Raw genomic sequence first — 25,577 nt, 5'->3', positions numbered from 1 at the left:
CCAAAGAATGCTCCAAGTAAGCAAGATTTTGCTGAGTAGCCTTTCATTGCTACATTGCATGTTTTAACAAGTTGCTTGCTTAAGATCCTTTCCTTATGCAGCTGTCATTGTCAATGTACAGTTACACAGCTGGTCTATTCTCTCCGGAACCCTCACTTTGTTGGCTGTCCCTCTGGTTTGGCAGGTGACTTCAAATACTTTGCTTTGCAAACTATTTGAAGAAGCCAAGAGTGTGCGGCTCCAGGCTTGGAGTCACACTGGCCTGGGTAGGAATCCTAACTCTGCAATTTTAAGTGTGTGATCCTGGGCAAATTACTTAGCCTCACTCAGCCTCTGTTTCCTTATCTGTGAAATGGAGTTGATGTATGAAGACCACATGGATAATGTCTATAAATTGGTTTTCAGAGCTTGTCGTATGTGCTAAATAAAATGTTAGCTATTATTATAATTACTATTTTATGAGTAACTGGATTCCTTCTGCCTTCTCTTATTAATCCCCAGGGGATTATTTATAGTATAGGCATAATTATTTGTGGTTCTATAACTTCTCTTGTGTTTCCTACCTCAGTGGCATGTTGTTGAGAGGAAGCTGAGAATTCATTGTCTAGGCTGATGCTTGATCCCAGGCTTCAGTGAGCAAAGTGTAGGAGGCTTCAGGTCTCCTTCTAAGTTAGCCAGTTTATACAAGGTCTGAGGAATGAGCCCTTTTAGGACCACAGACTGTGGGTTCGAATGGCACATGCCATTAGGTTATCTATTTGTGGAATCCCAACATTCTTGCAGCCTGGTTCATCTCACCCTTGAGCAAATCACCAAGAAGCAGGGATTCGAGAGAGAAAGAGAGAGAGAGAGAGAGAGAGTGAGTCAGGGAGAGAAACTCATGGATTCAGCAGGTGACCTTTGGAGATGAAGCCTCCAAGCATTTGGGAAGTGATAGACCTTTATTGGTGATGAAATCCCAGGGAACCTTTCTTTTCAGAAGTGTTCCTTCTCTGATTTTTGTGATGTCACCTGTAACTGTCAAGAATTGCTCTTATCACAATATCCTATTGAGTCACTTCTCTGCCTCTCCCATTAGACTCTAAATTCCTTGAGAACCACACTGTCTCTAGGAAGGAGCATGGACTTTTGGAATTGAGTCTTCTGTACAGCTCTAGGACTTGTGACTTTGGTCAAGTTACTTGTTTCCTCGTCTGTAAAATGAAGATACTTACTGATTTATAGACTTATTATAAGGATTGGATATAATTTATGAAAAGTGACTGGCATATAATAGTTGATTAATAAATGGTAACTGGTGACTATGAGAACAACCATGATACCAGCAATGATAATGCCAGAGTAGCATTGTGCCTGATGTGTCTGTCCATCAGCACATGTTTTGTGGATAGATAATTGGATGAATGAATGGTCAAATAAATTCATGTTTAAGTAGATGAGTAAACTGGCCAGACGTGGTGGCTCATGCCTGTAATCCCAGCACTTTGGGAGGCTGAGGCGGGCAGATCGTTTGAGGTCAGGAGTTCAAGATCAGCCTGGCCAGCATGGCAAAACCCCATCTCTACCAAAAATACAAAAATATTAGCCAGGCATAGTGGTGTGCACCTGTAGTTCCAGCTACTTGGGAGGCTAAGGCAGGAACATCTTTTGAACCTGGGAGGTGGAGGTTATAGTGAGCCGAGATTGCGCCACAGCACTCCAGCCTGGGCAACAGAGTGAGACCCTGTCTCTGAAATAAATAAATAGATGAGTTAACAGTTCCAACAGACTGACTTCAACCCTTGTTCTTTTTAGCCTCAACCACATTTGATGGCATCAAACACACTCACACTTGCCTTCTCTCTCATCTCTTAGGGCTCAGAAGTTTGCTGATTCTCCTCCCTTGTTGACTCTTCTTTCTCTCTTCTTCTTTGGCCTTTTTTCAATTCTCCTATTCCCTAGATGTTAACCATTCTCCAGAGCATATTCTTGAACATTGCTTTTACTGCTTTCACCCTCAAGGATTTCATTCTTTATTAAGGCTTCAATTATCACTGTTATGTAGATAAAGTCAAGATGTCTTATATAGACTCTTCTGCATTCTGGTCTTGTATTCCTTAAAACTTATTTGTCAAAAGGATGCCCTGTAGACTCTTTAAAATTGAACTTACCATCTTCTGCCTGAAGCTGGCTCCTTCCCTGGCATGGGTATGCACATTCATAGTGTGGCAGCTTTTCCAGGCTCCCAGAGGCTTGACATGCCGGAGTCATTTCTAACTCCTCCCACCCATGTTCCAGTCAGTCGCTGATCATGTAATTCCATCTCCATATGCTCTTGCATCTGCTTCCAACCTCTTTTTTCCCCCCAGGCACTATCCTGATTCAGGTCTTCTCTATGATCTTAAGCCAGTTCTCTGAAGTGGAACGCTTAAACACTGAGTGCTGTATGTGCATTTTAATCTCAATCTTTGAAATGTTCTGTTTTATATATGTTTTATAACAGAAATAATTTATTAGAGTAGTGCATGTATATACGATACAATAGAATAACATTTTTATTACTAGAATAATAATCTATTATACACCAAGAAGCCCTCAGTAGCTTTTGTGTTAGGCTGTTCTTGCATTGCTATGAAGAAATACCTGAGACTGGGTAATTTATAAACAAGGGTTTTAAGTGGCTTACGGTTCTGCAGACTGTCCGGGAAGCATGGCGCTGGCATCTGCTCAGCTTCTGGGGAAGCCTCAGCGAGCTTTTTCTCATGGTGGAAGGTGAAGCGGGAGTAGGCACTGCACATAGTGAAAGCAGGAACAGGAGACAGTAGGAGGGAAGGTGCCACACACCTAAACAACCAGATCTCACTAGTACTCACTCTTGCAAGGACAACACCAAGACATGAGGGATCCACCACTAGGACCCAAGCACCTCCCACCAGGACCCACATCCAGTATTGGGGATTACATTTCAGTGTGAGATTGGGTCAGGGACAAATATTCAAACTATATCAGCTTCCAAGTGCCTATTGTATTGAAAACAAACTCATCTGCCTGTCATTCAAGGCATATGTAGTACCTCCTTTCTAGGCTGGTAAGGCAGTCCCTGGTGTAGAGTACCTTGCACAAGCTTCAGGCTCTAGCCAAATCGAGCTACTTACTGGATGCTTTTAAGCTCTCACTTCTTCACCTTTGTGACTTTGATTGTGTTGTTCTCTTCTCTTACTCTCCATCTGTTATAAGTAGTATGCATAGTGGTTAAGAGCAAAGAGATTATATATATCAATTTCTCTCTCAGTCATTGAAATGTTCTATTTCATATAAGTTCAAATCTTGGCTCTGACACCTTCTAGTTGTTTTATTTGGGCAAGTCACACTTCTGAACCTCAACATCCTCATCTGGAAAATAGGGATAGCAACAATCAGCTCACAGGTTTGTTGTGTGGAGTTATTAAGTAACACATGTGTTGAGCTTAGCACCATGTCTGGCATATTCATAATACCTGATCTAAAACTGAGAGCTGCTGCTACTGCTTCTATTACTCCTTTCCAGTATTTTTAGTCCAATTCTCCCAAATGTGAGATTGTGCAGGAAAGTAAAGGTTGTTGTAACATAAAAATATTAACAAATGAGCTTGCCATTTATGTGACTATTTCCTACTCAGACATTCCTCCCAGCATCGTATGACTAACCCTTGCCCATCCTGACATCATTGGTCTGTTTCAGTAGAATTGTTTAACATTATTAATACCCAACAGTACAATGCAAATACGATGCATGGCAACTGTAAAATTAAACTTTGCAAAAGATGTTAGATACCATGAAGTCAATGCAACTTCATGATACTAGAAAAATGCTGGAATCATGTACGAAGGCAATGATCTAAATTAGGATCTAGTGGAAAAAGAGAAAATTGAACAAATATAAGTATAGGCACTTCAAAAAAGAATGTTTTAAATATCAAAGGATTAAGAGGGAATTTGGAAGAAATTAATGAAGTTTTTAAATATTACTGCTAACAGAAATATTTTAAAAATACTTGTTCAGGGCCGGGCGCGGTGGCTCAAGCCTGTAATCCCAGCACTTTGGGAGGCCGAGACGGGCGGATCACGAGGTCAGGAGATCGAGACCATCCTGACTAACACAGTGAAACCCCGTCTCTACTAAAAATACAAAAAAAAAAAAACTAGCCGGGCGAGGTGGCGGGCGCCTGTAGTCCCAGCTACTCGGGAGGCTGAGGCGGGAGAATGGCGCAAACCCGGGAGGCGGAGCTTGCAGTGAGCTGAGATCCGGCCACTGCACTCCAGTCCGGGCGACAGAGCGAGACTTCGCCTCAAAAAAAAAAAAAAAAAAAAAAAAAAAAAATACTTGTTCAGAGTATTTAAATAAAATACAAACATTAACCATGAAAGAAATATGTATAAATCTTGCTACATTAAAATTAAGAATGTCTGCTCCCTAAGAGAAATTATAAAGAAAAGCACAAACTTTATATTTCTTTCTATATCCAGAATATATAAATAATTACAAATCAGTTTTAAAAAGACTATATGTGAACAGGCATTTCTCAGAGGAGGAAACACAAATGAATAAACTTGGGGAGAAAATCTTATTTTATAAGAAGGGAAATGGAACATTTGATGGGACATATGATAACATTGAGATGCCATTTTACTGTTTCTAGAAGGACAAAACTTAACATGTCTGTATTAGTTATCTATTGCTCCACTGCAAATAACCATGAGTTTCACAGCTTAAAACAACACACGTTATCTTCTAACTTCAGTGGGTCGGGAGTCTGGGTATGGCTTAACTGGGTCCTTTGCTTAGGAATGCCTGACAACACTCAGCAATGGCAAGTATACAAATCAATGGGAATTTTTATAAAGCACTTTGGAAAATAATTTTCTGTTACCTTATAGAGTTGAATGTTCATATAGCTTTAAGATGCAGCACTTCCACTCATAGGTCTATATCCTAGAAAGACTTGGACTTCTGAACTTGGGAACATGCAGAAGAATGTTTATAAAAACAAAACCCTGGAGACAACCCAAATACCAACTGACAGGTGAATGCAGAGATTGTGGAATTCTTACCCAGTGGAATATCAAATCAACTACATGAACAGAAACACACAATAACCATAAGATTTATGGTTCAATAAATCTTAGAACCATATTATTGAGGAAAACAAGCAAGCCAAAGAAAACTAGATACACTCAGATACATTTTTATAAATCAAAGCAAAACTAAGTAACAGATATGTGATAAAACTATATGGAAAAATCAAGACAATTATGATAATGGGTTTCAGACTGGTGCTTACCTTGGATGATGGTTGTAAGCACAGAGGTGGGTTGGAGAAGGGAGTACACAGTAGCTTCTTGGTAATGAGAATATTCTATTTCATAAGTTGGGTAATGGGTTTACCCTGAGCATTTATTATCATGCTTTATAGCTGTATATGCTATGTATATTCTTTAGTATGATTGTTACATAATAAAAATTTAAGAAAATGTGCACTATAGTAGTCAGATATATGAAGTCAAACTATACTGTAATATAATGTTGTCAGTTATGTCAAAAAGCACCAGTCATTTTAATTGGGGTTTACTGGTTATTTGTTTGTTCTAACAGTAGCACATTATTACAACTAAAATGTAAATTTTGTTAACTATAAGACAAAAAAACCTATGAGTATTAGATCAGTGTTTCAAGGAAAAAAATCTCACTGCCACTTTTATTTTATCATTTATTTTGAAAATTGGACACCATTTTATTTCATTTCATTTTGGGAGGCTGAGGTAGGAGGACTGCTTGAGCCCAGGAGGTCAGGGCTACAATGAGTTGTGATTGTGCCACTGCAGTCCAGCCTGGATAGCAGAGTGAGACTCTGTCTCAACAACAAAAACAACAACAACAACATATTTTCAAAGAAAAATAGCAAAAGCCAATTGGAAACCTACTTACTCTTCAACTCCAATTTTCTTTAAATTTGGAAGTGACTTACTGATTTACTATTTCAAACAACTCCTCTTCTTCCCCTTTAGACATTTACCATCTACTCATGCTAACTTCTCCAGAGGAGACCACTCTAGCATGTATCTATAGGTCCTTGTTTAGCTCCTTTTACCAAAACATAGAAAACACAATTCTATTTTGCATCTGAAGGGCTCTATTCACCAAGAATAGGAAAAAAAATCCTTTGGAATAGCCAGTTAAGTTGAATTTTAAAAAATATCCCCATGAATGTGATTTGGTTGGGGCAGGAATCCTTTCCTTTGTTCCCGGTAATCTGATACCCATCCTTGAATCCTTGTAGTTCATCCTCCCTATTCTAGCCAGGTAATGATTTGAATCCAATGATCCAGCTTCAAGGATGGAGCCCTCTCCAGTCCAAATATTTACAACCAGCAAAACCAAAGGAAAGGAGGCAAAATGTAATCAGAAAACGTTTCTAGGGAATGAGGACTTATGTCTGTCATCTGCTTAACAGATGTACATCAATAACTATCAAATTCCCCCAAACAAATTTCTCCGTGGTATTCAGATAAGTTTTAGAAATTTAATCATCATGGAGACAATGAATACTATTTAAAATGGATTAACTTCAAGTGGCTTTATCTATTAAATTTGTCCTTTGATAGTGAAGACCTTTTCAGATCCACAAATATTACTGCTACTTCTTTTCCCACCAAGATGCATCTGAAATATTTCCCTTTCCGTGGCCCACCAAACTGATATCATTTCCACTTTTGAACTTACCTACACATGCATAGTACTCCTCGCACCTCTTTGGGAACATGGCATGACTCTGTTTTGTTTTATAATGACTTAGTTATTTGTTTTTCCATAACTGGATACTAAACTCTAGACCTTACTGATTATTTTTTGGTGGGGAGTGGACAGAGTCTCATTCTGTCACTCAGGCTGGAGTGCAGTGGAGAAATCTTGGCTCACTGTAACCTCCACCTCCCGGGTTCAAGTGATTCTCCTGCCTCAGCCTCCCAAGTAGCTGGGATTACAGGTGCCTGCCACCGTGCCCAGCTAATTTTTGTATTTTTTGTAGAGATGAGATTTTGCCATGTTGGCCAGGCTGGTCTCAAACTCCTGATCTCAAGTGATCTGCCTACCTCAGCCTTCCAAAGTGCTGGGATTACAGGCGTGAGCCACCACACCCGGCCAACCTTACTGATCTCTGTGTGAACCTAGAACAGTCATGCACATAGAGTTGTTGCTAAATAAATACTTAGTTGACTTGAATTTCTCTAGACGTGTTTCATTACTGGCTTTAAGAAAAAACACTGTCATAATTTTCACTACGTGCAGATTCTTCGCATGCATTAAATTGCTCGGTAAGGTGCAAAGTTAAAGCAAGCAAACAGCTTTGGTAACAATGTTCAGGCTAGCCTAGAGCATTACATACTTTGTACCAGATTTTACATACATGTATTTGCATTTTGGAAATAAAGTCCCTTGCAAAAAGAGCTCTCAAGAAAGCTTGTGTTGCTTACATCAGAAAGCACCAGAAGCATTTTTCCTATTGTTACAAAAATGGTGAAGGTTAGCGCATGCAAATTTCTCATATGCCTCATAAAACACTTACTCATCTACATCTAAAGCCAAGAACCACTGTGTAACCAACTAGTTCCCTGCTCACAAGGAACTTGGCTGTGTAATTCTGTTTCATCACCAAATGCCAGCATTTCCTATCCTCTCCAGTGGGCTTTACTACTTCATGACATCATAAACAAGATGGGCCCAGAGTTCAGTTTAGCTGACATCTTCGTTATAAAGCCAATAAACAAGAAAGCCCCAAGGTATTAGGCATTATTTTTTCTTTTCTAAAGCTAGATAGAAATGTAATATGTTTACAGAGTTTCTAATTTATTTTTCTGCTAATGAAAACAGGCATTTCCAGATAAATCAGACAGTGTTCTAGCATTGCTTTTATATACAGAGGGAAGTAATTTTGCTTAGAATTTTAAATGTAGCTTTTGTCTTCTGTTAAGAATTATGGATGGTAGTGGGGGGATGGAAAAAGGACTGAAACCAAGCAAAGAGGCAAAAATGTATTGCATTTTTTTTCAATTCTGGAAAAGAGTTATGTGTGCAATTAGGATTTCTGTGTTTAAGGAGGCTGTTTAAAAAGTCAACACATTTTTTAGTTGAGGAATGTAGTTTAAGAGTTATGCTTACGGCTGAACGCAGTGGCTCATGCCTGTAATCCCAGCACTTTGGGAGGCTGAGGAGGGCAGATCACAAGGTCAGGAGTTCGAAACCAGCCTGACCAACATGGTGAAACCCCATCTCTACTGAAAATACAAAAATTAGCCGGGCATGGTGGCGTGTGCCTGTAATCCCAGCTACTCAGGAGGCTGAGGCAAGATAATCTCTTGAACCCGCGAGGCGGAGGTTGCAGTGAGCCAAGATCGTGCCATTGTACTCCAGGCTAGGCAACAGAGTGAGACTTCATTTCAAAAAAAAAAGTTATGCTTACATTTTTATATTTTTATATTTATGTGTATCAGTATGTACATGCACATACAAGTAGTCTTTTCAGAGCCAATTTGAATACATTTGCAAGTCTTATGAATTTTAAAAAATGTTTGAAACTACTTGAACTATCAGAAAACCTCTATAAACATTTAAGAGATCAAGGCAAGGTTGTACCTCGAGTGATTTTCTGAGTTATACACAACATACATAATAAATAAATATTGCTCAATGTGATGGAACTCATAGCACCAGCTCAGTAAAGTGAATTATGCAAGCTCTGCTAACTGGAAGATGTTATCGAATGGTTTAATTCAAGTAAAAGTTCTCAACACAAATATATCTGTACCTGTATTGATGTATATTGGTAAAATACTATGGGCATAGTTTGCTGACCATGTAATTGCAATCAATGAAATTATTGAGCTTCCTCAATAGAACGAGGAGAGCACAACAGTAGGTGTGAGTTATATAGAGAGAGATCCACCATGGTTCTAGCCTTAAAGGCTCAAAATTCAGTTGGAGAGAAATAATGGGTTTATAAAGATAAAATACTGTTGGTAGTAACATGATGTCTGTTGACATTTTGAAAAAGAGATTTTCTGTATATTCTGCGAAGTAACTTCTCTCAGAAGTAGTGGTTATTGAATAAAAAAAAAAAATCAACATTATCTTGAACCCACTGGGTAAGGCTGGAGTGAAGGCAAGATGGTATCTCTTTCCTTGGAGTTCTTGGCACTCAAGCATCTGAGTGGGTAGCTTTTGCCCTGGTAGGTGTAGATAAGCATGTGTCTTTGGTCTGGAGGAAAGCGGCCTGTTTCGCTTGAGTCAGCTTGTTCACAGACTGAGGTGATTATTCCCAACTCTCACCCAAGCAAATTGATGACTCCAGGGTGAGCAGAATCAATGCACTGGCATTTGCCAAATACAGATTCAGATGAAAATGGAATAAATTAGTTCCTCTTGTCAATTATTGCTTCAAGTAGGTGAACTGAGGAAGAAGGGGTGCTGAGGTGCACAATGAGTTTGAACTACGTTCTGTTTTCAGCTGAAGATATAAACAGACAGTGACTATAAAACCTTAGCTTGGTGGGAAAAGGAGTTCTGTGAGCAATTCAATTTCTCCTTCTGAATTGTACCTGGAAGAGCACTGACTCTTATTTGCATAGGCTGTTCAGAATATGTCTGGAATTTCCATTGTGAAGTTACAGACTGCCACCATGTAATAACAGCATTATTGGAAGCTAATACCATAATTAATTTCTTACTACTATACTCAGCTGATATTGACAATGAGAAGTACAGTTACCCAGCATAACTTGGCAGATTCTTCACAGCAAAAGAATTCATAATCAGATCTGATGGCCTGTCCAATAGATAGAACAGGGTATCTAGGAAGAGACTATCATTTCAAGGATAGACATAGTATGGTTAGTGCTCTCAAGACATGCTTAGCCAAAGAGAGAGCTACTCTTTTGGTATTAGTAGTTGAACTTGATTCCAGTATAGCTGTTTATAAAATAAATAGTGAGGCATGCTACAAAGTACTATTGCTGTGCGTCACCAGCAAACTCTGAATAAAAGAAATGCCAACCTGAAGATGCAATCTCTTATTGGTGGGGAAATAATATACTCTTTATGATTTTCTTATGATATTTCATTGACATATGGTGCTTCTAACCAAGTGACAAATTAATCTACTAGATTTAAGGAGAAATGGATGTGGCTTAATGAAGAAGGACAGGATATGTATTATAAGGCAGCTGGTTCTGCCACTGCTGGCTTATGGAGAAAATATACATTGGACAGCTAATGAGCCTCTGTTGCATAAGATAGATTCTCTTTATAATAGAATTGCACGCTTTGTCTCTAAATGGGGTTGTTATACACACCATTGCACAATGTTTAAAGAGCTTGGTTGGCCCTTGTAGAGGGTTATGAGAGAAATAAATTGGAAGACAATTGTACTTAAGACCTTCAATCCATCAAGCATTTCATATTTATCCAAATTACTAGCATGTTCTCCCAAAATAGGAATCTGTGTGATACACAAGGCTAGAATGTTAATGCTGACCAGACTTTGCTTTATCAGACAGGTTTTCCACTGTAAGTATTGACCAAAATTCACGCGTGGTGAAGCTGGGCAATACGCATTCCAACCACTGCCCCCATTCCCTTTGCCTCTGCTCTTCATGTATTCCACTATCTTAGTCTCTGAAGTTTCATTTGTTATTTCTTCTATCCACCATGAACACAAAGGGCTCACTTGCCCTGGGTTATTTAATTCTCAGAACTTTTTGACTTGACTACCCAGACAGTTCTAGTGGTAATTCAGTTTCTTCACTTTTCTCCATACTTGTGGGCCCTCACAGTTCAGTTGCTCAGCTGTTCTTTAGAATAAATCCATTTCAATTAAGGTTACAGCCTAGAAAGAAATACTAGGCTGGGTGTGGTGGCTCATACCTGTAATCACAGCACTTTGGGAGGCTGAGGTGAGTGGATAAAATGAGCCCAGGAGTTGGAGATGAGCCTGGGCAACATAACAAGACCCCGCCTCTACAGAAAGTGCAAAAATTAGCCAAGCATGGTGGTGCATGCCTATAGTCCCAGTTACTAGGGAGGCTGAGGTGAGAGGATTGCTTGAGTCCAGGAGGTCGAGGCTGCAGTGAGCTATGATTGCACCACTGTACTCCAGCCTGGGTGACAGAGTGAGACCCTGTCTCAAAAAAAAAAACAAAAAGTAAAGAAAAAAGATATTGGAAGTGATGAAGAAGACCGGATAAATGACAATATCATTCACTCTGTGTCAGACAGAAGACTGTGCTTTCTATTAGAGGACATGGCAGGGCTTATTTAGATGGTGTAGACGGGGAGATGGAGGTGGTGAGTCATGCTCTTACCATCATTACTTTCTAATGTGGCTTTGAACCTGATTCTACCTTCTGGCTTGATTCTTCTATCCATGATATCATGTAATTGGAATTTTGTATCTCAATTTTGCCCAAATATTTTCAGGGTGATACCATGTCCTTGAGCCCCAGGGGAAGTTTTGCGCAGGAAAGGTGATTCTTGGGGTATACCATCACTAGGTTTTTGACTTGCCAACGGACTTTAGAGGCACCATTAATTCCTGCTGATGCTGAGATCCTCACCTATGTGGTGAGGTGACAATATTTTGTTTCTTTCAAACTTTCTTTTCTGTGTTTTTCTCCTCTCAACCTACCAAGAGTAATTGAAGCGAATTACACCTGTGAAACATTTCAAGCTGCTTGGAGTAAGATGATCTTTTCAGTTTAAGACATTATTGTGTCCCAAACCAGACTGCTTTCTCTCTGTCATTGTGAGGTTCTTTCCTTTGCAAGTCTATCCGTACTCTGGTATAGAGAAAGGTGAGCTGAAAGAATGGACAAAACTGTTTCATGGGCTTCTCCACGTATTTATTACCCTCTCCAAATTGAATCTTGAAGCCTTGTCAGAAGTGTTATTTTCCCAACAGAGCAGGTGTTAAGTGTCTATAGAAAATAAACTCACCTCCTGATATCTTTCTCATTGCCTGCTACATCCATTTACTGTGAAGATTATATTGTAAGGTGTGACAGGAGGTGTTGTACAGCAAGGGAAAAATCATCACTTTGTAATTCGATTTGTTCAAGTTCTCTTCTTTTGCACGGGCTTTTGGATTTCCTTGTCATTTGTGGAATTATTTCTTAAATGGTGAGTATCATTTTCATATGTGTTTTTCCCGAAGCTGATTCCATCCAAATACTTTTTAAGTTGTATACACTCTTCTATAAGTAGAGCTATGTTTTTGTAATGAAGTTTCAATAATTTGGCCAGGGAAAAGGAAAAACCAAAACAAATGCTAATAATGACTGGTTAATGATTTTTCTTTCACCTAATTTTTTATGACTTTTATATTCTCTGCTAAAAACAGATTATTTGATAACAATGCTAAGAATACTTAGCTATAGGTAAAAATTAATATCCATTTGACTGAATGTTTCATTTAATGAGAGGGCTTGTGCTTACCACAATTATCTTAAGGAAATAAATGTGTACAGAGACTAATGAGTAGACACACTAGACTTTATCAATGTTTATTCAAATTATTGCAGTTTAGTGATATGGAAATCTAGAATTGAGATGCTTTAGAAATAAATCTTTGCTTGTATGTAATTTCTTTAGTTCAAGGATCTGAAAACACTTTACAAGCAATTAAACTCTAGGATTCAAATGGGGATTTCACATTGTTTATTGTTTAAATAAAGTTACAGAATTATCATTTGCTTAGGGTTTCTAGAAAATCCTTTCTTTTAGGTCTACCAATATGCATACCGGAGTTTCCCTGGATATTTACCTCTTCGCTCAAACTATTTTCAGATTTCTTTTCTTCTCATGCCATCATATTTATTTTCTTTTTTTTAATAGATGGGGCCTGGAGTGCAGTGGTGCGTAGCTCATTGCTCCCTCGATCTCCTGGGCTCAAATGATCTTCTCACCTCAGCCTCTTAAGTAGCTGGGACTATAGGCATGCACCAGAATGTCCGGCTAATTTTTGTATTTTTCTTTTCTTTCTTTCTTTCTTTGTTTTTTTTTTTTTTTTTTTTTTTTTTTTTTTTTTTTTTTTTTATTTAATAGAGCTGTGGTCTCACTATGTTGCCCATGTTGGTCTTGAACTCCTGGCCTCAAGTGACCCTCCTACCTCGGCCTCCCAAAGTGCTGGAATCACAGGCATGAGTCACTGCACCAGGCTATTATATTTCTTGAAAAATTCTCTTTTTTACTTCCTTCCTCCAACCAACTCTTCCAACCAGAGTCAGTCACTCCCTCCTTTTCCTGGCAAGATCTTCTATCCTTGCCCTTGTCTCCCAGTCCTTGTGATCTTATGTTCAGGTAGAGAGGAACTTTCTCTTACTCATTGTCTTATTACTTGTATCCAAAGGTTGGGCACATTCCTGGCCCTTCATAAGGATTGTTTCAATGCATGACTGAATGAATCTGTGAGTGAATGTGATCACTGTGGAGCTGTGAAATAGCTTGGGCCACTCCCACATTGTGCTGGCTGTGCAGTGAAAGGCATTTTCCCTGTTTTGACGGGGCCGTTTATCTCTGCTGCTGGTTCTGCTCTCTACTAGGAAAAGGAGAAACTCTACATGGAACTAAAGCACGTCTTGGCCCGCCAGCCTGGACCTGAGGCTGCGGAACAGCTGAAACTCTACCAACGCACGCTGCATGACAAGAAGCAGCAGCTCAAAGTAAGTGGTAGCCCCTGTTCCTTCCTGGTCCCAGGGCAGCCACACTCCGGGGAGCACGCCTGGACAAGTCCACTGCCTCCACACAATGAACCAGTGTCTCAATGCCACAATCCTCTGAGGTCAGCTTTCTTAGAGCTCTAGTCTAGGATGAGCCAGCTGACCTCAGAGCTACCCCTCTCTTCCTGGACTATTAGCACCGTTCTCCATTTCCAGAAAGAGGCAGGTGAGCAAGAGACGAAAAGATGATGACCACGAAATAGAAATGTGGAGGACAGGGTTTATATGGATGATCTCAAGATGATTTGTTAGATTACTTGAAGGGCAGGGATGAGCAAAGGAAATATTTTAACACCATTGCCCAACTGAAGCAGACTGCCATGCCACAGTGGATCTCTGGTATTCTATCCCATCTGAAATAAACATACACAGAAGAAGTCCAGCTACTGCCCGGCCCTGAGAGCCTTGCTTCCTGACCAGCTCTTAAATATGTAGCCATGAAAGGGAAATAAAATCCGGCAAGATTTTCTGATAGTGTGATTCCCTTCTAAGTCACATAAGACCCTCAGTTGCAGAGATATGGAGTGTTTTACTTTTATATGTGCCTTTGTAAAGTTTTCTCAAAAATTGTGCATGTTCACACTATATTTTGAGCTTCACCTCCTAAGCGAGTACTTAGATATTCTTGTCATGTCGGGGAAGTTTTACACACACAGCCACAGGATGAAGCATGTGCCAGTTGAATTCTGGCACTTCCTGCCCAATGAGGGTAATAATCGTTGACTTTCTGCCTGGGGTAAAATATATGCCATCCTACTAGTATAGCCCTAACCCCTTCAAAAACAGGACATTGTAAAACTGCATCCTTTTATTTTAAAACGGCAAATGAAGCAAGTCTAATTAGAGCATTAATTTTCAATTTGTCACTCTGAATGTTCATTTCACATGAATATCCTGAGACGTAATTTGAGTTTTGCATAAGACATAATCTTTTGATTATTTTGTTCCTTTAAAAAATTGAATACTTTAAAGAAAACACATTATTTTCCTGTTTTCTCAGAGGTAGATACAGATTAGAAAAGCACAGAGCTATCTTATTCACACAGAGCTGCGGGTTGCCTTCAAAAGCTCACAGGAGCCTTTTGTGAATTTAACCCTTTATCTCAGGAAATCCAGATTTTTCGCTCAAATGAAATGTGACCCCTCATGAAGAGGTTTAGAGGTGGGTGGTACTGAGCATGTCTGCCAGTTTGTCCTTGATACTTACCTACTCTTTTAGGAAATTCCACATTCATTGTTTAGAAGCAGGGTTTTTGTTTCTACGAGTTTAACTATTGAGACAGGCTTTTTTTTTTTTTTTTTCTCAGCATGAAAATTACATTCTTTAGTCCATGATAACATAGTCAGAATCATTTTCACAGCAGTGAAGAAGAAAGAGTTCAGATACAGATGAACACTAAGAAGGCTAAGATCTCCCTTTTATGCAAAGCTTTAAAATAGCAAACAAGAGGAAAAATAAATCCAGCCTATTGCATCCCTGTTAGAACTATAGCCTTCCTTTTCTCTTTTTGGTTTTGGTGGGGAGCACACCCCAGCTTTGGCATGCGCTATGTGCTATGCAGATGAGTGAATCCCCACTCTTCTTGTCCAGCCCAAGACCAGCAGCAGCTACTGAACACAGCAACGGAAGGAAGCAGGTAGTCAGGCTTTGAAGGGTCCCAAAGAACACAGTAAAGAGGGGATAGGCATTGAGCAGCATCACAACCCTGAAAACACATACATTGAATGCTTAGTTAGCAGTGATGGCAGGATGATTTCAGAATAATTTTTTTCATAATCCTCAGATGAATCACACGTTCTAGTGATGTTTTTCTTGAATACTCTCTCTCTCTCTCTTTTTTTTAAGGCTTTAAAAGCAATTTTAGACTGTGTGTCTGGGAATTTTTCTGTCTCTATTCATGATATTCCTTGAAGCACATTAGACTATTCATCTGTGAGCCTGTTCGAATGTTGTCTAATAGTTCTTCTTTTAAGTGGGGAAATGATATTTTATTTAAAGTTGCAACCAGATGATGCATCTTCAGCCCTCAGCCAGGTTTCTGCTCAGACGTGGACCCTGAGCAGGTGGAAGCATGCAGATTAAGTGTGATGCTTGGGCATTGTTTTGCACCTCCAGCTCCACTGCAGTAAATGGTAGCAGATTAAAAGATTTCTCAGAAAAGGATATTGTGTCTTTTGTTAACACTGCTTTATTTGCCATGTTAGGTTTTGTCTTCAGAACTGAATATGTATGAAGTACAGAGCAAAGAATATAAATATGAGGTAGAGAAACTTACCAATGAGCTCCAGAATTTAAAGAAGAAATACCTCGCTCAGAAACGTAAAGAACAACTTCAAAAGTAAGAATTAGTCAAACGTCCTATTTGTGCCTATTATCTGCACATAAGAAAATATTTGGTGAACAGTCACAGACTTGCAAGTTTCACTGGGGTAAACTAAGTCGCAGGGCAAACAAATGACGTTCTACCAGTCACTAACTAAGTTTGTATCAGAGCAAGATCAGTGACTCATCTGATACTGAGTCCCCTCCTTGGGATTCTAACAGGGATCCATTAATATCTGCTCATTGGTGGATCTACCATGGAGCAGAGGAAATGTAATATGACTTTTCCCCCCACACTAGTCTGGTTTGGAGATAATAATGTAATAACTATGTTTGCAAATGAGGTTCAAAATCAGCCTTGAACAGCATATTCACATTTAAAACCACATGTGCTTTTGCTAAGGGACCGGGGCTTCATAAAGCTGTTCTTTCTAATGATGCCCCTGTACCACTATAACTGCTAGCAGTTCACCTATGTTTTTATTTATTTATTTATTTATTTATTTATTTATTTATTTATTTATTTATTTATTGTAGTGACAGGGTCTTGCTATGTTGCCCAGGCTGGTCTTGACCTCCTGGCCTCAAACAGTCCTCCTGCCTCAGCCTCCCAAAATGTTGAGATTACAGGGTGAGCCATGCCTGCCTAGGGTTTTAGATAGTTATTATCTCTGAACCATCTTCTGTGTCTAGTGACTGACTTCAGCATCTGCTGTTGGGGGGTTGATGTGACCTCTTCCTCTAGGAGATGATAATGTAGAGGTGAGGTGAACATTTTGGGTTTCAGGATGCTCCCATGTTGAAAAACAAAAGTTCTCTTCACATTGTTAGTATTATTTGCCTGATCCCAGGGTGAGAATAGGGGCCCAAATGAATTGGGTTTGAAATGAACTAGTTTTGAAACTTGGTTTGGCTGCATGACATTGCCAAAATCATCCAGTTAATTTGGCAGTGACTCACGTTATGGGCTGAAAGTCATGCTTGGTATTTATCCACATGGACATTTCAGGGACATGGTGAAATATGGCTTGAGTGCATTTGCCTAAGATTCGTTAGTAGCAAAGTTATATAAAGTAACTGGATGCAAATTCATTTGCCAGTAAAAGTCTGCCCTTCTTGTAAATCAGAATACTCCCCTGTTCCACATTTAGGTGCCAGTTCCATAGTAGAGGAAAATACTGCTATAATTTAAATAAGTCCTTCTTAATGTGTAGGTCTACCAACTATCTGTCTGATTCAGAATCCCTAGTGAGATGTATTAAACATGCAGGTTCCCAGGCCATATTTCCAGATACTTGGATTCAGCAGACTCTGGAAACCTGCAATTTAATAAGCTCCTCAGGTGATTTTCATGCACAGTGAATCTTCAGAACCACTAATATTAACAATGTAAATTAAATGAATGCTGGAGTGGAAACACTGTATTTTTCTTTTAGGATATCAAGATTGTGCTCATAAAATGTCAACACAGTTAATTTCCATATGAGGCAGGTGTCTAACTCAGTGGTCTTCAAGCTCTTTGATTGTACACCCTTATCAGTAAAACTTTTTTTGAAACAGAGTCTTACTGTGTCACCCAGGCTGGAGTGCAGTGGCACCATCTTGGCTCACTCTGACTCCGGAGTTCAAGTCATTCTCATGTCTCAGCCTTCCAAGTAGCTGGGATGACAAGTGTGTGCTAACATGCCCGGCTAATTTTTTTTTTTTCTGTTTTTAGTAGAGACAGGGTTTTGTCATGTTGGCCAGGCTGGTCTTGGACTCCTGATCCCAAGTGATCTGCTGGCCTTGGCCTCCCAAAGTACTGGGATTACAGGCATGAGCCACTGTGCCCTCCCAGTAAAACATTTTTGAACTTGCAGCTCCCCTCCTGTATATGCATATATCTTTAAAATAATTTTTAAATTTCAGAATAGTTTTAGATTTACCTGCAATGTATTTTAATTTATAAATTATATGCAGATACCACTGTCAGTTTGTAACTCTTAGTAAAGCATAATTTAAAATTTTTAAATATAAAAGTATTAATAGATTTATTTATTAATAAATAACATAATAAAAAGAAATATAAATTAACAGAATAGAAATAAAAGAAAATAATCAATTAATATAATTAATATAATAATATCTTCTTTCTTTTTTGATTATACTTTAAGTTCTAGGGTGCATGTGCACAACGTGCAGGTTTGTTACATATGTATACATGTGCCATGTTGGTGTGCTGCACCCATTAACTCGTCATTTACTTTAGGTATATCTCCTAATGCTATCCCTTCCCCTCCCCCCACCCCACGACAGGCCCCAGTGTGTGATGTTCCCCTTCCTGTGTCCAGATTCTCATTGTTCAATTCCTACCTATGAGTGAGAACCTGCAGTGTTTGGTTTTCTGTTCTTATGATAGTTTGCTGAGAATGCAAACTATCCAGTTTGCAGTTGCATCCATGTTCCTACAAAGGACATGAACTCATCCTTTTTTATGGCTGCGTAGTATTCCATGGTGTATATGTGCCACGTTTTCTTAATCCAGTCTGTCATTGATGGACATTTGGTTAGTTCCAAGTCTTTGCTATTGTGAATAGTGCCTCAATGAACATACGTGTGCATGTGTCTTTATAGCAGCATGATTTATAATCCTTTGGGTATATACCCAGTAATGGGATAGCTGCGTCAAATGGTATTTCTAGTTCTAGATCCTTGAGGAATCACCACACTGTCTTCCACAGTGGTTGAACTAGTTTACAATCCCACCAACTATGTAAAAGTGTTCCTATTTCTCCACATCCTCTGCAGCACCTGTTGTTTCCTGACTTTTTAATGATTGCCATTCTAACTGGTGTGAGATGGTATCTCATTGTGGTTTTTATTTGCATTTCTCTGATGGCTAGTGATGATGAGCATTTTATCATGTGTCTGTTGGCTGCATAAATGTCTTCTTTTGAGAAGTGTCTGTTCATATCCTTTGCCCACTTTTTGATGGGGTTGTTTGTTTTTTTCTTGTAAATTTGTTTGAGTTCTTTGTAGGTTCTGGATATTAGCCCTTTGTCAGATGAGTAGATTGCAAACATTTTCTCCCAATTCTGTAGATTGCCTATTCACTCTGATGGTAGTTTCTTTTGCTGTGCAGAAGCTCTTTAGTTGAATTAGATCCCATTTGTCAATTTTGGCTTTTGTTGCCATTGCTTTTGGTGTTTTAGACATGAAGTCCTTGCCCATGCCTATGTCCTGAATGGTATTGCCTAGGTTTTCTTCTAGGGTTTTTATGGTTTTAGGTCTAACATTTAAGTTTCTAATCCATCTTGAATTAATTATTGTATAAGGTGTAAGGAAGGGATCCAGTTTCAGCTTTCTACATATGGCTAGCCAGTTTTCCCAGCACCATTTATTAAATAGGGAATCCTTTCCCCATTTCTTGTTTTTGTCAGATTTGTCAAAGATCAGATGGCTGTAGATGTGTGGTATTATTTCTGAGGACTCTGTTCTGTTCCACTGGTCTATATCTCTGTTTTGGTACCAGTACCATGCTGTTTTGGTTACTGTAGCCTTGTAGTATAGTTTGAAGTCAGGTAGCATGATGCCTCCAGCTTTGTTCTTTTGGCTTAGGATTGTCTTGGCAATGCGGACTCTTTTTTGGTTCCATATGAACTTTAAAGTAGTTTTTTCCAATTCTGTGAAGAAAGTCATTGGTAGCTTAATGGGGATGGCATTGAATCTGTAAATTACCTTGGGCAGTATGGCCATTTTCATGATATTGATTCTTCCTATCCATGAGCATGGAATGTTCTTCCATTCATTTGTGTCCTCTTTTATTTCACTGAGCAGTGGTTTGTAATTCTTCTTGAAGAGGTCCTTCATATCCGTTGTAAGTTGGATTCCTAGGTATTTTATTCTATTTGAAGCAATTGTGAATGGGAGTTCACTCACGGTTTGGGTCTCTGTTTGTCTGTTATTGGTGTATAAGAATGCTTGTGATTTTTGCACATTGATTTTGTATCCTGAGACTTTGCTGAAGTTTCTTATCAGCTTAAGGAGATTTTGGACTGAGAGGATGGGGTTTTCTAAATATACAATCATGTCACCTGCAAACAGGGACAATTTGACTTCCTCTTTTCCTAGTTGAATACCCTTTATTTCTTTCTCCTGCCTGATTGCCCTGGCCAGAACTTCCAACACTATGTTGAATAGGAATGGTGAGAGAGGGCATCCCTGTCTTGTGCCAGTTTTCAAAGGGAATGCTTCCAGTTTTTGCCCTTTCAGGATGATATTGACTGTGGGTTTGTCATAAATAGCTCTTATTATTTTGAGATACATTCAATGAATACCAAATTTATTGAGAGTTTTTAGGACGAAGAGTTGTTGAATTTTGTCAAAGGCCTTTTCTGCATCTATTGAGATGATCCTGTGGTTTTTGTCTTTGGTTCTGTTTTTATGCTGGATTACGTTTATTGATTTGTGTATGTTGAACCAGCCTTGCATCCCAGGGATGAAGCCCACTTGATCATGGTGGATAAGCATTTTGATGTGCTTCTGGATTTGGTTTGCCAGTATTTTATTGAGGATTTTTGCATCGATGTTGATCAGGGATATTGGTCTAAAATTCTCTTTTTTTGCTGTGTCTCTGCCAGGCTTTGGTATCAGGATGATGCTGGCCTCATAAAATAAATTAAGGAAGATTCTCTCTTTTTCTATTGATTGGAATAGTTTCAGAAGGAATGGTACCAGCTCCTCCTTGTACCTCTGGTAGAATTTGGCTGTGAATCTGTCTGGTCCTGGACTCTTTTTTGGTTGGTAGCCTGTTAATTATTGCCTCAATTTCAGAGCCTGTTATTGGTCTATTCAGGGATTCAACTTCTTCCTCGTTTAGTCTTGGGAGGGTATATATGTCCAGGAATTCATCCATTTCTACTAGGTTTTCTAGTTTATTTGTGTAGAGGTGTTTATAGTATTCTCTGATGGTAGTTTGTATTTCTGTGGAGTCAGTGGTGATATCCCCTTTATCATTTTTTATTGCGTCTATTTGATTCTTCTCTCTCTTCTTCTTTATTCGTCTTGCTAGCAGTCTATCAATTTTGTTGATCTTTTCAAAAAAAACCAGCTCCTGGATTCATTGATTTTTTGAAGGGTTTTTTGTGTCTCTATCTCCTTCAGTTCTGCTCTGATCTTAGTTATTTCTTGCCTTCTGCTAGCTTTTGAATGTGTTTGTTCTTGCTTCTCTAGTTCTTTTAATTGTGATGTAATTGAATAGTATCTTCTTTTTACCCACAATGGATCATCTCATTCATTTTCTAAAGTTCGTACACTCCATTTGGAGACCAATGGTCTAGTTTACACTGTTACAAACAGCTAGCTTGGCTGTTTATTATCTTTCTAGAGCTGATTAATTTTCTTGCCTTGACCCTGGGGTTTGGCCTAGTCTTCTTTGACATTACTGCCTGCTGATCTTGCTCCCTCTCCTTCCCCAAAGCTTGATGGACACAGAGAGCATGAGCTGTCCAGATATTGGCTCAGCCCTTCTCGATGGGCCCGTCCATTAGCACTGTGCTGCCCAGCCGTGTGCCACTTGTGGCCGTTTAAATTTGAACAAATTACTGTGAAATCAGTTCCTCAGTCTCACTAGTCACATTTCAAGTGCTTAATAGCCACATGTGGTAGTGGCTGGGTATAACAGAAAGTTCAACTGGGCAGTACTAGAAAGTTCTAGAAAGCTCTAGAATCTTTGCCTTTACCTGTCCTCTTCTTGTCCTTACACACTTATTACTAGTAGCCACTCTGACCTAGTTAGGGCTCCATTGGTGGTTCCATCTACTTGGGGATTCCTAAACTGGTAGACAAAGATTAGTTCACAGGATAATAGCAAAAAAGATGCTGAAGAAAAAAATATGAAGAGGCAAGAACAAAAGTGCTGAGATGGTATAGACTGGAAGGAAGAAGGCTGAGGGAGTCATTATAATGGTCTATAAATACATTAAAAAGATAATATAAAGGAGACAGTATTCCCATTAGTCAGCTTAGACCAAGCCAGAAGCATTAAGCTTAAGCTCCTTCAGAAAAAGAAAATTCAGGTTATTTAAGGCGAGAGAGGGCAGGGGGAAGGGGAGTGCTGCTGCCTCTAACACCAGTCAAGAGCCAGACGAGTTGCCAAAGTACAGGAAAGAATTTGCTTTGCTGGATCCACTCAAGGCTAAGGCTTTTGTCCTATTTATGGAGAATGGTTTTTCACAACAATGAAATCAATTCTACTGAGAGACAGATGGGTTGATTACCAATCCTCTACAGGTTCTCTCCCAATGGAATAATTTAGAATAATCTCTGTGGATGTTCTCTCCACATATGCCCTTTAGAAAATAGCAACTCTTATCATTTTGTACCTTTTACCTTCTTTTGTTTTTCTTAAACACCCCTCTGCTCCCACTGTGATCCCAAACTGCACCTGCACCTGCCCCTGACTACCCTACTTCACATCCCCAGGCTGATCTATAGTCTGCAGTACCAGATTCTTTTCCAAAAGACAGTTTGTTCCCCTAGGGTGAGTCATTCATAATTGTCCAATCTAATTGGTTTTGGTCTTAGCAGTTTGCTTAATTTTCATTGTTTAACAGGGATTCCAAAGGAGTTTCTTTAAGACCCCAAGATAGATAACTTGTGTAGATCTAGGTTACTTCTGCAGTAAGCCTGAATATGAGTGTGTGTGTGTGTGTGTGTGTGTGTGTATTTAAAGGACATCTATATAGAAGTTACACTGTTGATTTTAGGGCAGAATTCCCTTCATCCATTGCCAAAAATACTATTTTATTTATCTTCCCCAGCTTTTCTTGTATCTTAAAACTATTTCTAGTAATAATGGTTGCTTGTCTAGGGTTACAGGAAAATTTGTGTTTTATAAATGTCCAAGTTTGATGAAGATACCTTGTGTGTAGTAAATATTTATAAATTTATACCAGAACTTTGTAACATAAAAGTTGATAAATGATGAATTAGTCATTATAATTGAGCCAAGAAAAAGATTCTTCTGACTGATCTTTGGAGCTAAACAAATGTTTTATAAAACAGGAAGATGATTCCAAGTCAGAAGTCACCAAATACACAGTGTTTGAGTTATAATGAGGTCTTCTGTTCATATTTAAATAAACATTAGGAGACCATATTTTACATTTAATTGTCTTGCCCTAATTTTATGTTTTATCAGTGAACACCTAATTAGATTTAAACAACTACCTTGTCTAAAACTAGAAGCTGTAATCAAAGTAGTTTTCAGTGGCTAGCACACCCTAGGATTATCAGATGTCAAACTTAGACAAAAAGGATGTTAAGGAAGCTAACTTTCACCTCCTCTCTTACAGAAACAAGGACACAGCACCCATGGATAACACCTTCTTAATGGTCAAACCAAATGGCCCTGGTTTTACTGGGGGTGGATTTCCTCTCGGGTCAACCAAGATGAAGTTCTAACCTGAAGCTGCTGGCTGGGTCCAGTTGAACAGCTCATGAAATCTGCTCTGGGACATTTTGGGGGAATCTCAAAGTCCTTGGATCATAGAATCGGTGCTGAGAATCCAGGATGGAAAGAAATGCAGAACTATTATAGTCACATACATATAATAGGGATGGTGTTTTGTCTGGTCCATGTTGATATTAACAAGATCATAATTCTCTGTGTTCAGTTAGGCTGACCTATTGCATGAAGCAAATCTTTTGTTGCTACGCTATTGATTGAAATGTACTAGACCTTAATTTCTTTATTACAGATATTGGTGTACTTGAAGGTTTTATATTTAAAAGTATTTTTGAAATGCAATGCGTCCCCTCTCACCTTATTAACAAGAATCTATTTTAATTATTCCTCATTAACAAGTCATTGCATGAGATGAGAAAGAAGGACAAACTCTCAAGAATCTAAAAAGTGTTTTGAGAATGATTTCTATGTGGAATTTCTTTTCAGGCCTGGAGTAGGAAAATCTATTCCAAAGAGACACACTAATAAATACTTCATCATAAAAAATAAAAAAGAATCTTTGTAGACATTTTGATCCTTGCTTTGGTAGAGTATGTAATTAAAGTTTAAAGCTACTGTGAGAGATGTTTAACAAGAGCATTTGATTCACAGGAACCAAGACCATGAAATGAGAGATTTGTGCTAGTCTCCTATCCTTTCTAGGCCTCCATCTTCCTCCCAGACTTGAGAACACAATTATTTAGCACAGACATCTGTTTGGCTCCCAGGCATTTTGAACCATTGAATCCACTGTGATTTCTTGTTGTTGAAGCCACAATTATTGGGGCATCCATTCAAAGTTTTCTCATTAAGAGGTTTCATTCAGTTACATCGTGTGAGGACACTCTGGCCATCTCTCTCACAATAACTTGACCTCTGTATTTTAAAAAAATTTTGAGGAGTAGCTCAGGGATGAATAAGCACAGTGTTAATGGATCATAACATTCTGTTTGTGCTGAGGGACCAAGATTTCCCTTGTGCAGAGCCGGAGTGTGAATGACCTGAGATGTTTGTTTAGACCATATGTGGAGGTGGGACTTCAGAGGGACCTTCTGGATGTCCTGAGTCACCTTCAGTTCACTACATGCCAGTCTCCACTCTTAGACGAGGTTCTCTAGAAGGAAACCAAAGATGTTGGTGTCAATGAAAGTGATTTATTATGAAGTGATCCGAAGAAAACCAGTAAGAGGATGGTGAAGTAAGACAGGGAAAGGAAGGAGGCCGAGAAGGATGCAATATTATGTCCAGCTCCATGATGGGAGACTTTGGCTTCATCTTGCAGGAGAGCTCTGGAGACATCTTAGAGTTGTCTCCAGGAGGAATGAGGTGCTGGGGTATATCTCCTATGCTGTCTGTCATTGGCCAAGGACTGCTTTGGAGGGACCCCTCTGGTTCTCTCTGCCTGCAGGCAAAGCAGGCTTTGGCAGCTTGGTGGCAGCCCGCAGACAGAGAACACAGGTGCTGACTGTTGGAGGTGAAAGTGGTTAAGGGCTCAGGGGGAAATGAGTTGGGCAGTGTCATCCTCTGCTTCTCCCAAATGGGCCCAGTGAGAGAGTGCTTACAGGTGGAAAGCAACCTCCAGTGTAGCTGATAATGTTTTGAAGAGGTGTGATCATCAGCTCTTTGGGCACCATACAGGGATATAGAGGATGGGACTGTACCCTAGAGAATTTACCAAGAGCATTTTAAACCTAAAAAAATCACAATGGGGCCATTTCCATTTTTGAAAATCGCTGATGATATCTTCCCTCAGAGCCAACCATACTTTGCTTAGACAAAAGACGTTTGCAGGTAAGGTAAGGCAGTTATGACACATATACAACCCTGGAGATTTTCCCATCTATCCTGAGGCATTTTGAAGCATAGTCGTAGCCCACTGTATTCTGAGTCCTTGGGTGTCTTCACAAGAGGTTCACTTCTATAGGGGAATGGAGTCTAATCTTTAATCTATCTCAGAATGGCAAAGACTCTGGAGACAGATTCTGG

The 25,577-nt window shown here is 39.2% G+C and overlaps 1 protein-coding gene across 1 annotated transcript in view; it reads left to right on the top strand.

Moving 5' to 3' along the window:
* The window catches only part of CFAP58 (cilia and flagella associated protein 58), a 111,252-nt gene extending 87,126 nt beyond the window's left edge, over positions 1-24,126 (top strand). The window contains exons 16-18 of the mRNA XM_030941164.1: positions 13,606-13,725; positions 15,988-16,121; positions 23,440-24,126. Of these exons, the coding sequence (XP_030797024.1) occupies positions 13,606-13,725; positions 15,988-16,121; positions 23,440-23,548 (363 nt within the window). The 3' untranslated portion in view covers positions 23,549-24,126. The remainder of the gene's footprint in view (positions 1-13,605; positions 13,726-15,987; positions 16,122-23,439) is intronic.
* Positions 24,127-25,577: the final 1,451 nt, after the last annotated feature.

This window comes from Rhinopithecus roxellana, chromosome 11, assembly GCF_007565055.1.
Source record: "Rhinopithecus roxellana isolate Shanxi Qingling chromosome 11, ASM756505v1, whole genome shotgun sequence".
Lineage (NCBI taxonomy): Eukaryota > Metazoa > Chordata > Mammalia > Primates > Cercopithecidae > Rhinopithecus > Rhinopithecus roxellana.
The sequence above is the reverse complement of the archived record's forward strand: the minus strand, read 5'-3'. Positions and strand labels throughout refer to the sequence as shown.